At 32.8% G+C, this 13,672-nt stretch overlaps 1 protein-coding gene across 1 annotated transcript; it reads right to left on the bottom strand.

Annotated features, from left to right (window-relative positions):
* LOC18608923 (photosynthetic NDH subunit of lumenal location 5, chloroplastic) lies at positions 2,503–6,517 on the bottom strand. The gene is made up of 7 exons (XM_007043838.2): positions 6,345–6,517; positions 6,051–6,263; positions 5,824–5,974; positions 5,618–5,706; positions 4,232–4,286; positions 3,816–3,901; positions 2,503–2,909 (listed from the first exon to the last, which is right to left on the bottom strand). Exons 1-7 carry the CDS (start codon positions 6,366–6,368, stop codon positions 2,751–2,753), a joined length of 777 nt encoding a protein of 258 aa, XP_007043900.1. The 5' UTR covers positions 6,369–6,517; the 3' UTR covers positions 2,503–2,750.

Genomic DNA, 13,672 nt, shown 5'->3' with positions numbered 1-13,672 from the left:
TTAATAATTGGTAATTTAATTTATAATTTAAATATTATTATGATTAAAATATTAATACTTTTAATTAATTTTTAAATTCAAAATATTTTATAATATATAATTAATAACTTAACCTTTTTATTATAATAAGATTTATTTTTCTCTATTTGCATTTTTCATTTTTTTGATTTAAATTTTACTTAATAATTTTAAAAATTAATATTTTAAAAAATTAATTTTTTATTTATAATTTAAATATATAATTATTAAAATATGAAAATATTAATAATTTTTTAATTTTAATTAAAAATATTAATTTTATAAGTTTAAGTTTGTAATTTTAAAAACAAATAAGGACATTTTAATCCAAAATATTTAAATTTTATTCCCATGTGAAATAGCTAATACCATGGGGAAAGATGGTATTAGCTATTTCAAGCTTTTACCCAATTTTAAAGAATAGCCATTCTTTTTGAAATGGCTATTCCTTCTTTACATACAAACCAAATAAAAGGATAAAATTTTGTAAAGAATAGAAAGAGAATGGCTTAGCTATTCCCCTAACCAAACGGACCTTAGGGTTTTGATTGATCAGGCTTGGTAAACACACAGAGGCTGGTACTGAGGTGAGGTGCCCAATCCATGTTAGTCAAGCATTTGAGCTCAAAGTGGGCCATGCCCATTCAAACGCACCATTTATTATGAGCCCAGTAAATATAGATAATGCGTACCAGCTTCAAAGCACTGAAATTGAATCCAACTTTGAAATATCATATATTCTTTTGATAAAATCAACGCTGACGATAACATCATAAGAGAAAATGACCATAAAGAAAAGCTGATATGTTATGTACAAAGTTACCAAATAAGGTATGCTTCCGTAAGCACTTATAGGGACAATTTATCTTTATGAGACATCAGATTGTTTACCAAATAATCCTGGGTGTATATCCGTTTTCGCACGAGACATAAGGGATATCTCTCGCACTTCTAAATTACGCAAATCAATTCAACTCTTGGTCAGTTTTCAAAATGATTATCATTATTATTATTACACAAATCAATTTAGTATATTATATTTTTTTTACAAAAATGAATTATTTATGCATTTTTATTCATGCATTTATATATTTAATGGCTATTTATTCACTTAGTTATTTATTTACGTAATCATATGTTTGTATATTTTTAATCACAATGCTTTAACTATTTTTCATTTATATAATTAATTATATTTATCATATAAATATATTTACACATTTAAATGAACAAAACAATATTAATATAGTTAATTATTATATATCCAACTAATGAATTAATGAATTATGAATATCATATTTTTTTGTTTGCACTTGAGCATTTTGCTCATTGATTAATACTTGATCTCCTTCTCTAAAAAGTAAGATTTAAATCTCTCTTCCTTAAATAAAAAAAATCATTATTTTTTGTTTACTTACTACTAATCTATTTGATTATTAATAATATTTTTATTTACATATTTACTCAATTTCTTTTATTATTTACTCATTTATTTGTTTATCACATATTTATATAAATTTATTTTTTACTTTAAACAAATAAATAATGTGAAATCCTTTAAATAAAAAAAATGAAAAAAAGGAACACAAGAATAAAAATATTTATGAGCCAAGTCAAACCTGCATGACACATTGAAAACTTAAGCTCGAACCAAGCTTGACCCACTTATATATGTTATATTTATTATTAAAATTAAATAATAATTTTTATATTTTAGAATTAAAATTAAGTAAATATATATTATTCATTAATATAGAAGATAATTGGCCGAACTCAAACTTAAAATTCAAGCCTACACTCGACACATGAACGGTTTCATGGGATAAAAATATAAAGGGGGCAAGGGTTAAACAGGAAGGGAGAGTTCTGCCCAATTGATTTTCTCCCATGAGAAGTGCCGCGACCGTGTCAGACCCTTCTTGCCAAACGCGATTAGATAGTTATCACTAAGGATGAGCAATTAGATAGTTCAATGGACCAGACCGTCATTTTCAAAAGATTAAATAGATTAAATATTTTAAAAAATTAATTAAAATAGATCAAATATTAAAAAAAAATTAAATATTAAATTGATTCGATCAGCTTAATTTTAAATCAGAAAAATTAAAAATTTATCATTATTTTTTTAAAAAATTACAATATTAAAATTTATAAATTTCATCAATAATTATAAAATATGAAATTAATATTAATATTAAAAATATATATTTTTATATAAATTTATATATATTAATTTAATCTTTTGATATATTCAATTTAAAAATGAGAACTAATCAAATAAATCAATTAAATCAAATTTTTTGAACAAATAAACCTAATAGACTAATTGAATTAAATTATTTTATTCAAATTACATTCGATTGGATCATTAATCCGATTCAATTTCGCTCACCCCTAGTGATTGCAGGCCTGGCGGCACGCCCGCACCACACCAAAGCTCTCCTCTCAGGCAAGCGGGCTCAATTTTTCTTTCGTCCGTTCCAATATCCAAATGGCTCAAACCATTGCCATCCCATCCATTGACTAGCTCAATCATTTCAATAATACAGTATAATGTTTGACAAGGTGATAATTTCTATAACTGAGTCTTAGTTTCTCGTCTTCAGACATGTGATTAAGAAGAAAAGCATTCTCTAGAAAATCAAAACTCGGTTAAGCTAGAGCCTTTTCAAAATTTGGAAAACTAGTCCGAAGTTTGGGGAAAAAAAAAAAACAAAGGTAAGCAGCTAGAATCAGGTTTCAGCTACGGGAAGCTCACCACAGTCACTGACAACCACCTTCTTTCTAGGGCGGTCTCCACGATCAGTCTCTTGTGATTCAATAAGCTTAACAACATCAAAGCCTTCTAAAACCTGCCCGAACACAACATGCCTTTGATCCAGCCATGGGGTCTGCAATTTTGCAAAGATTATAAATAGATATATCAACATTGGAACGACAATTCTTGTACTGCAAGAATAACTCTCCACAATTGCTAACTGAATTACATAGACCATCAACATTAACCCCGCAGACAAGCACTAAGAGTAGCTCTTCTTTTTTGCTAACTGAATTCGATAAGCTATCAACATCAAGCCAACATGCAAGCACGCGTGTGCACACACACACATTGACACATATGCAACTACAATAACTCATTACAACTAGTCAAAAAGTTCCATTTCAACTCAAGGGAATCAACCTATAAAGATTGAGAAAATAATGACAGCAACCAAAAAGTAAACTTCAATTGAAACCTCTAACATGCTTGTTGTCTATTCAAGGTAAATATCAGATGTTGGTTACAATACATAGATATTTGATAACTTGAGACAGTTTAGGCTTGAATGGTATTGAATGACGTAGGAAAGTCATCTCTATATTGTAATATTTGCAATGGGATTTATTGAAGCAGAACTTGATTTCCACATGTGAGACACTGGATTGATCTTGGTAGCAGATAAACAAGATGTCTATAAACATTAAATCACAATAAACAAGATGTTCTGTTAGCAAAACTCTATTCACTTTTATGCTGGTCAGGAAAATGTCAAGTCTTTCAGCTTATATTGTCAACTAAAGAGTACCAATTAACATATGTAATGCCACAGAGCATAATAATGGCAGTTCCAATAGATATTTACAGCAAAATGGGCCACCAGCCAGTGAGAGGTGCAAGAACAACAAAAACAGTTTTTACTACTTGTCTACCTTGTTTTGTGTGTGTCTGTGTGTGAAACTATGATGATAACATCAAACCCAAAAACATTGTGTGGACGTGTAGCAATGATGTTTAACCAAGAAAGGAATCAACATACCTTGACAGTGCAAATGAAAAATTGGCTGCCATTGGTGTTCGGGCCTGCATTTGCCATACTAACAATTCCTGGTCCGGTATGGGATACTGCAAGGCATTCTATATATCAGAAATATGCAGCAACTGATGCATTAAAGGCAGTTTAAAAGAACAACAAAAAGACAGAAATTTGGAATCATTGCTCACTAATTCCGGACAAACTATAGTTTAATTAACAGCACACTTTATTAGCCAGAGATTGCTGCTCAAGTCTTTGATGAAAGGAGGATCACAAGATAATAACTTGATAAGTTAGATGATCCTTATTATCATCCTGAAAAACAATCTTCCTCTACATAATCTTTCTAAAGCAAGGATGTGGCATAGTTTGACTTCTAAATTGCCACATTAATGATATGAAAGCAAGAATCAACTTACACTTGAAGTTTTCATCTTTGAAGGTACGACCATATATACTTTTGCCTCCTGTTCCCTGCAACAAATTTCAAATGTCATTGCATTATAATTGAGCAATTGGAAGCTGATAAATGCCTCCACTCTAGATCTACTTGGAAGCTCATATACTACTGTACCATGCAAAAGACAACAGAAGGCACAATTAAAGGGGAATTTTCTTGGCAAAAGCAAAGAATACTTTTTAAAGAATCTGCCAAGGCAATTGCCAATGTTCAATCTAAAAGAAAGGTGAAAATAGATTAAAGAAAAAGCATATTCCAGCTGGTTGCAAAGTCCTTAAAGGTGATAAAATATGTTTTGCATCAGGGGGCATACAACCAAACAATTAAAATGAAATGTGTAATCAATTTCATCACATGCATTTTTTGTCATTGACCAGGCAAAAAAAATAGGTACATAAGAAGGTACTGAGAAACACGAGTGATGAGGTTCCAGGAGCAAAAAATAAAATGGACTTTATGTAATAAGCATTCAGAAGATCAACACTAAATATTCATTAAAGAGGGGGAAAGAAGGCGGTGGGGGGAGACAAATCTTGCTTCTTCTTCAAGACACCTTAACCTAAGCTTATAATGTATTTCTCACCATCTGAAGAAACTACACTGAATATTGAAGCTTCTCATTTAGGCCTAGTGATAGACAGGGTTGTAAAGGATGTCCTCTATAAATTAATCAAGGTAGAGTTGAGCATTATTATGCAAGTGTGCGGGTAACAACTACCAACTTGTTGATAAGAAAGTTTCTCTAATATCCCAATAGATGCAAAGAGCTTCATCTTTTCTAGCCATATTCCAGGAGAGCACATGATCATGAACTGATGATGTAAACCTTCAACTCTATGAGACCACAGATATCCTAACTGATCAAAGGAGATGTATTCTCTATGCAAAATCAAATTACAGACTAAAAGCAGCAGAATGTGTCTGTCTACATCAAACCCGAAGATTATTCTTTCCAGACAAAATAACAAGTCAAATCAATTTCTGCTAGCTAGGATGCATTTTTGTGTCATGAGCAATGCTAATTTGCACTAAGAGAAGACTAACAAGCTCATCAGGTTGAACTAAACTAAAATAAGAGAATTGCATCAAGCTATCATCAATGAAGATGGCTAGATTATGTTGTTGGAAGACAAAATGTTCAATACGATAGAGAAAGTAAAGGACAACATTTTAAAAACATTAATCTTAATTCATTGCAGCATTACTGCGATCTGATTCTACGAATTGATTTGCAAGTTTCTATTATAATCTAATTGAAAGAGAAAAGAGGCTTCCATTACAACAAAAGCATAGTCAATCATGCTAAAGACCATAAAATCGTAAAGAGCTTGAAAGAAGCACCCACATTTCCTTTATCAAAGTCCCCTCCTTGAATCATGAAATCTTTAATGACACGATGGAAGGTGGAACCTTTATACCCAAAGCCCCTCTCTCCTAAAACAAGATGCACAAAATTGGAAATTAAATTAGGGAAGAGATTAAAAGTTTTTTTGAAACGAAATTACTACAATATTTTTAAAACTCAAGTGTATAAGTAAAACAATTTACAACCTGTGCATAGAGCACGGAAATTCTCGGCTGTTTGGGGCACGTCATCACCATATAATCCAATCACAATTCTTCCAGCAACTTTACCCGCCGGATTTCCGATGCTTATATCCAAATACACTTTGTGAGTTACTTTTGATTGTAAAGTTGCTACCTACACCATCAGATTAAATGCTTTATTACTGTAATTTTATAATTTATAAGTTAATACTAAATAATGAAAGACCTACCTCAGCACTGGCTCGGACAGGGCGGAGAACACGGGAATTCCTCGGGGATGAAGTGAAAGGGAGAAGACGCAAGGACCCAGAGAAAAGGCCGGCAGAAAATGAAATGCTTGAAGAAATCGAGACTTTTCCTGGAAGCTTCACGGCATTACATGTTGGGCTAAGTGTTGGGTTCTTGGACAGGCTTCTTGTACCTGACAGCATACCCACATTTGACTGCAAAAGAAAAAAAAACAAGTTAAAAATATAAGGAAATCAATGGAGATGAAGTAAGAGAGTTAAGGGAAACACATATACCAGGGTTGAGAAAGGAGCCGCCATTGATAATCTGGTGGTGGAGGTTGAGCTACGGTTACTGATAACTGACAAAAGCAGGTGTGGGACTTTGGCTTTCGGTGAAGGGAGAACGAGGAATTCGAGAGGCAAAGGAGGGGTTGAAATTACGGAGAATCACCTGGTCTCTTACGAAAATGACGAATGGGTCCTCGGGCGGAAATCCATAGACCTGTTAATATGGGCAGGCACGGCCCAGGCCCTTGTGGACTGAAAAAATATAGACCGGGCGGGGTCAGCTCATATTTTATATAGGCTATCAAATTCTCAACCCAATCCACCCCTTGTTAGTTCATGGACCGAGCTGGGCCAGCTCATTGTTTTTCGATTTTTTTATTTTTTATCAATAAAATTATGTAATGATTTAATCTATAATTTGACTAATAAAAACATATTACAAACAAATAAATTACACCAAACATAAATAAGCAAATATATTACATCAAATATAAATAAAATTTTAATCTTTAACACAATTACACAAATTACAATCTTATCAACATAACTACATAAGTACATAATCAAATATTTATAAACTTCAAAACTAATTTATATTCTTTTCAATCTTCATCCTCAATCAAAACATGAGTTTTATTTGGATAGCAATGGTGTCTCCAAGTCTGAATCATTATCATCTAATATTCATTGTTATAAAAAAAAGACATAATGAGTTTCAATTTTATCTAAAATTTTTAATTTAACAAGTAAAAATTAAAGACATTGAAATATATAAAACAAACAACACCATCGACAGCTAAAGAAAAGCCATGCAACCAATTTTTTGTGCAAACAAGCATTTGAACATTTTCATGGTGGAGGGAACTTCTAAACTTGGTGAGAACATGACCACCAATACTAAAAGTAGACTCTGATGCTATCGTAGTAATCGGAATGCTTAATAAATCTTGTGCCGTAATAGAAAGATCAGGAAAGCACTTAGTATTATCCTTCCAATAATTAAGTACATCCAAATCTTTAAACACTTCATGATCAAGCTTTGCCTCATCTAAACAAACATCTAACTCAGACTTTCCAGCAATAGAAATTGTTTCATTTTGAAACATTTTGAACTCCTACAATTTTTAAATACATAGACAAAAAAAAATTATCAAAACATAAATAAAGTAACATAAATTCTCATGTAATAAGATGAAGGAAAGACATAAAACTTACACTAAAGATCTTTGATCCCTTGGGTTTAGTTCCCCTTCCGGCTTGTTTAGGGAAATTACTCGTTGAGTGAAGATGTACTTGATGCACGAGTGTTGCTTGCATATTCTTCAAAGAGCTCGTACAACTTTGTCTTCACATTTTCTAACTTTTCATGACAAGTAGAAGCATCAATCTTAGAATAGCAAAATCTTAAGAAATCAAACTTCATCTTTGGGTCAAGAATAGCTCTAAATGCAAGCACTACACTATAATCTTTCCAATACTTATCAAATTTCATTTTCATCCTTTGAGACATATCCTTGATAATCTCATCTTCATTATGCAAATTCGCATTTAAAATCGATTCAATTTTCCAAACTTGCATGAAATACAAGTTGGAAGTTGGATAAGATGAACCAGATATCAAGTTTGTGGTCTCATAAAAGGGCTCCAAGAATTCACAAATTATCATTGCTCTTCCCCATTCCTTATCAGATGGATTATATTTATAAGTTCTATTAATAAATTGGAGGCTAGCAAAAGCTTTTTGATATTTGATTACACTTTCAAGCATCAAATATGTTGAATTTCATCTAGTTGACACATCTAAACGCAACCAAAGACCTGCATCAATACCAACGTGTTGAACACATTCTTGAAATTTTTTCATCCTCTCATCTGATGCCTTTACATATTTCACACTCTCCCTAATTTAAAACAATGCTTTATTGACTACTTTCAAGCCCTCTTGAGCAATAAGATTTAATATATGAACATAACACCGCACATGAAAAAATTCACCATCACAAATCAAGCTACTTTGCAAATGAAGATGGCTTTTCAAGATAGCTTGCATGTTATCATTAGCAGAAGCATTATCTAAAGTAAGAGAGAAAACTTTTTTTTTTATTTATTCCCCATTCTTTCAAACAAACAAATATAGTAGCAGCTAATTCAACTCCAGTGTGTGGAGGAGGCATACGGACAAAAGTTGAGTAACTTGCTATATAACTTTCAATTTTCATTGACGAAATGAGTAGTCAAACAAATATAACCCTTAGAAGTTGATGTTGTCCATACATTAGAAGTTAAACAAATTCTATTAGGTACCTTGGCCATTGCTTGTTTAAGTTTCTCTTTCTCTCTCAAATGAATTCTCTGGACATAAGATATAGCAGCGTTTCTAGAGGGCATCACCATATCTGGATTTACATACTTAGCCCAAGCTCTAATCTTATCATATTCAACAAAAGCATAAGGCAAGTCATGCTTAATTATGGCTTCAGCAAGCATGTCACGTGAAATCCTAGGATCAAATTTTCTAGCCTTTACTTTCCCTTCATAATCCATAAGCATTTGATGTGAATTAAAATATGAAATGAATTTACAAGTGTCAATGTGACGACGCAAATGTCAAGTGCCATAATTAGAGCCACCAAGTTTGAAGCCAACCTTATACTCCGTTTTACAACCGTTACAAGTTGCCCTTTCTATTCCATCTTGCTTTTTGTCTATTTTAGTGAAATATTCCAAACATTTGAAATTTCTTTTTTGGCCCTCTTACTCAATTGTTCAGATTCAGATATATGAGATTGGGAGGGAATTCCATCATCATTCAAAATGTTCATGTCATCATTCAACTTTATACAGTTTTCAACTGATTGATCCATCACAGTTACTTTCAAATAACATAAACATGAATAAAAAATATTAAAAATTTACACAAACAAACAACAATATTTATCAATTATATCTATTACGAATACATTTTTATATACGTAATACATGATTTAAAATAGATTCCTAAAAGAAAAAGAGAACAAAATTTGCAATGTTAGGTGTAAGTGTGCTTGATTTCACCCCACGGGAAAGTTTGATGAGGGAATTATATTGCTTTTGTCAGTTGGATTGTAGGCAAAGGTGAGCTCATTTATAAAGGAAAAAAATTGTAGAAATTAGAACTATCATATTCATCTTGTAGATTTAATTTTGTCCATTCACTAGTGTTAATATATTGTTCATCTTGGAATGACCAAAATTTGCAATTCATTTAAAGGAAAAAAGATATCATTTTTCTTTTATCTTTTTCTGTCATCTTGCTTAGCAAGAGGATTAAACCATTTATAATAAGGGAGATATATCAAGATTTCAAGACTACTACGGGCTACCTTTGCCATCAATCGTGTTAGTGAAACATTGGGCGGAAACATGAACGAAATAAATAACTTGAGTTCTACACTGAGCATGACTTCATGCAGCAACAATAATAAAGTTCAAAACTCTTACACAAAACATCTTAATTCAGTAAAATAACTACAAATGCCGATATATTCTTTATCATAAGACTTCAATATGTCCAGCAACACATCACAAAAGTTAAACCACTTTTAACATTTCTATACAAAATTACTGTTAAAAGTTATTGGAGGTTTACCCGGGCTGCCGAATGAGAGATGCCAACCTAGCCTTGATGATTGATGATAGAAGCAGATCTGAGGAGATATGTTGTCACGACCCGAAACTCCCATCGAGCTCGTGACAACCGCCGCGACGTCTCGATCGACATTCATTACCCGGAATGTCAACCGAAACCCCGCAAGGCTTTAATATCAGCTTCTCATTTCCCCTGTGGGTAACTGTTTCCAAATACCACATTCTAAAAGATTTTAAACTGTTTCCAACTTATACAAATAAAATAATAATTTCCATCTCACAGGGGTATTTTGGTCATTTATCCCAAAAATCTCAAAATCATCTAAAAATATAGTATGTAAGTGGAAAACACATATTTCATAATCAAAAATAATTTGGATGTCTAAAACATTCGTTTAAAATGGAGTTATGACTGTTATAATAAAATAAAAATATTAAATAAAATATTCAATTTTCACATAAAAAGATATTTTAAGAACACTGCATAAATAATTTTTATAGCGTAAAAGCAAAATAAATTCTTACATACCGTAATACAGATAACCAAAGTATAGAATTTAATTTACAGTGACACGTGGGCCCACGAATGACCAAAAGTATCAAAAGAAATGAACCTACAGTCTTTGGATGTGGCAAGTTCAACTGTAATCCTCGCCGATATCAGTTATCTACAATCTATTCTGAGCCTGAAATGGGTGAAAATGAGGGTGGTGAGATTATAAAATCCCAGTGAGTAAACAAACATCACTCAAAATATCTAAAGTCGAGTAAAAGGAGACTATTAAAACATTTCATCAAACTGTAATTTATCATCTTTCAACTTATTTCAACCAAATGAAATCAATTTATTTAAAGCAAGTAATCAGTATGGCTTATGAATTTCTTAAAAAGCTTGGCTCATGCCAAAAATTATTATCATACTCAGTTATCTGGGATACCTTGGCCGAGGGCTATCCCAACTGAGTCCGCCAAGGCTATTAGAAAGTCATGTTTTTATTTTGAAAACATAGCCGTTCCTTGGCGTTGGCCGAGTTCCCCTTCACGTGGTGGTTTGGCGTGAAGTGAACTCTAAAAGTTATACCTCGGGAGTTACCCTACTCGCCTCTCCAACCGAGGTAAAAATATAACAGGATTCCGTGCCCCTCTAATAGGCTAGTCCACAGAATCCAGCCCACTGCAGCAGGTCAAACCCACCATACAATAAAATTTTGACAGCATGACAGGGCTAATATATTACTACCCAGCCTGCAAGGGTAAAATAAAGCAATTCATATAATTCATAAAAACCCAGCCCAGCCAGTCATGCCAATACAATAACATAAGCCATTAATTCAATTTTAAATTTACAACATATCAGTGGTCTCCAATTACTCTATTTTCAAAATCGTTATTTCGTTTCAAGACAATTTATAAAATATTTTCATTTAAACTCATTTTGTTTACAAAACATAAAAATTTACCATTTGAACTCATTTTCATAAAATTCACCAAAACCGAATAAAAACATACTTTAGATAATTAAAATGATGGTAAGGTTACTCACCGTGTCTAGAGTGGGGATTTTCGAAATACTCAGACTATTGGTCCTCGGGTGCAATTCCCTTGCCTTTATCGGAGGACTCACCACCTTGACACAGTACAAAATCGAGAAATTCACCACATTGGTACTAAATTGAAATTAAACTAATTTAGACTACTAATGCTTGATATGGAATGCAAAAATGTCTAAATTTTTGCCTAAATGCGGTGTTAGCCTATTTCGGTCTTTTACCCGATAAATCGATATACGCGTCCGTTTAAACTCCAAATTAATTTTTTTCAGTTTCTATACCTCAATTGCACCCAAATTGACTTAATGTCCCTCAGTGTGGTGCAAATTATCAGTCCCGATAGCAAATTACGAAAATACCCCTAGTGGGTAAAAATTCGTATTTTTGCTCCGAAAATTCCCATTATTTTTCTAGGCTCATAATTCATCATTATTCATCATAATTCCTCAAATAAACATCAAGATCAGCAGCCAATATTCCCCTAGAAAATTCAGCATAATGGGTTTCAATGGGAGAAAATTATATCTCTAGCTTATTTTTGCTATATTTCAATATAACTTAACTAAAATCACTTAATTCAATTAAAATCAACCAAAAATCAAGCTCAAAACTCATCCATGGAGGTTTGGCCAGCATGGGTGTCCATACCCACTTTCTAATTTTGCATGGAAATGAGAAAAAAATGCATGGGTAGTGAAAATCACAAGGAAAATCAATGAAATTTACCTTTTTAATGCTTGATTTCTTGATTTCTCTTGATTTTCCCCAAATTTTTCAGGTAGGATTCTTGTTTTTTTTTTCCCCTTTTCTCCCCTGGTTTGGACAGCTGAAGAAGATGAGAATTCCGGAATTTTTACCTTTTTAAAGGCTAAAATAATATAATATTATTTTATTCATTTTTTTAATGTTTTATTAATTCCTTAAATTCTAGCCATCCATTTGTTTCCAAATTTTCACCATACACTTGTCCCACATATCCATAGCTTAGATAAAATTCTCAGACTTATCCAAAGTCTTGGTGGAGTAATTTTTAAAATTTACACTTTTGCCCCCGTAAAAGTCAAAAATTACATTTTTGCCCCAAAAACTGAAAAATTGCCCATAGACATATTTTTCATCCCTTATACTCATACCATTATCCAATTTGTCAAATTTGATCTAAATTCTCTCAAAATATCAAATTTTGTCTGCGAGTGGTAAAATTTCGATTTCGCCCCTACACTTTAAAAATCACCGAAATTAAACTTTTTCACTGTCAAACCCTCAAATTATACTCCAATACTCAAATCATACTCTAATAAGTCAAATGGGGCCAAAAAAATTCTTTTCTAAAAATTCTCATTGTGTCCCTAGGTGGCAAATGATCATTTTGCCCCTGGACAGTAAAAATTTCGATTTGATTCCAAATTAATTCTTGAACTCCAAATCACCATATTAAACCATTCTGGGACTTTAATATTCTTAATTTCATTTTAAATTCTCTATTTGATCTAGTTCGAGACTTAAATTAACTTAATTGTACAATTTGGTACATTGTTGTCTTTTAACGATTTTTCTTTTGGGGCTTTCCAAGTATGCAAGCATATTGTCAATCATATGAATGACATGGAAAGTATTTTATAAGGTCGGGCTTGGCATATGTCACCGGCGAAGGTGAAGAGGAATCGATCTCCAAAGTTGAAATCCGTAAAGCCTCCACTGTTTGCTCTCCAACAAATAAGAAGAAATGGGTCGGGTCACTCGAGTGGGTCGAGTAGTCTCAGAGTAGTGAGCATTGAGCAGAGGTAGACACTAAACAGTAGGCAGGTAGCTAGTCGATGAGGAGTGCCAAAGTGGTGACTGACTGAAGGTGAAAAGAGAGAACTAGGCAAAGAAATGGTGCAATTGGCAATGGTCGATGCCTCGATGGGAAGTGCGACGTGTTAGAGTGCTGATCGGCTGAAGGTGAAAAGTGAGAACTGGACAAAGAAATGGTTCGATTTGCAATGGTCGATGCCTCGATGGGGAATGTGGCGTGTCGGAGTGGTGACCAGCTGAAGCATAAAGGTGAGAACTTTTCACTTTGGGCAATGCTGATGGCCGGATGCCGGATGGGGAGTGTCTCAGGAAATCGAGAAGGCAAGAACTGAGAACGAATAGCAGTTGTAGTCTATAAAA

This window comes from Theobroma cacao, chromosome 2 (assembly GCF_000208745.1).
Source record: "Theobroma cacao cultivar B97-61/B2 chromosome 2, Criollo_cocoa_genome_V2, whole genome shotgun sequence".
NCBI classification, from domain to species: domain Eukaryota; kingdom Viridiplantae; phylum Streptophyta; class Magnoliopsida; order Malvales; family Malvaceae; genus Theobroma; species Theobroma cacao.
The sequence above is the reverse complement of the archived record's forward strand: the minus strand, read 5'-3'. Positions and strand labels throughout refer to the sequence as shown.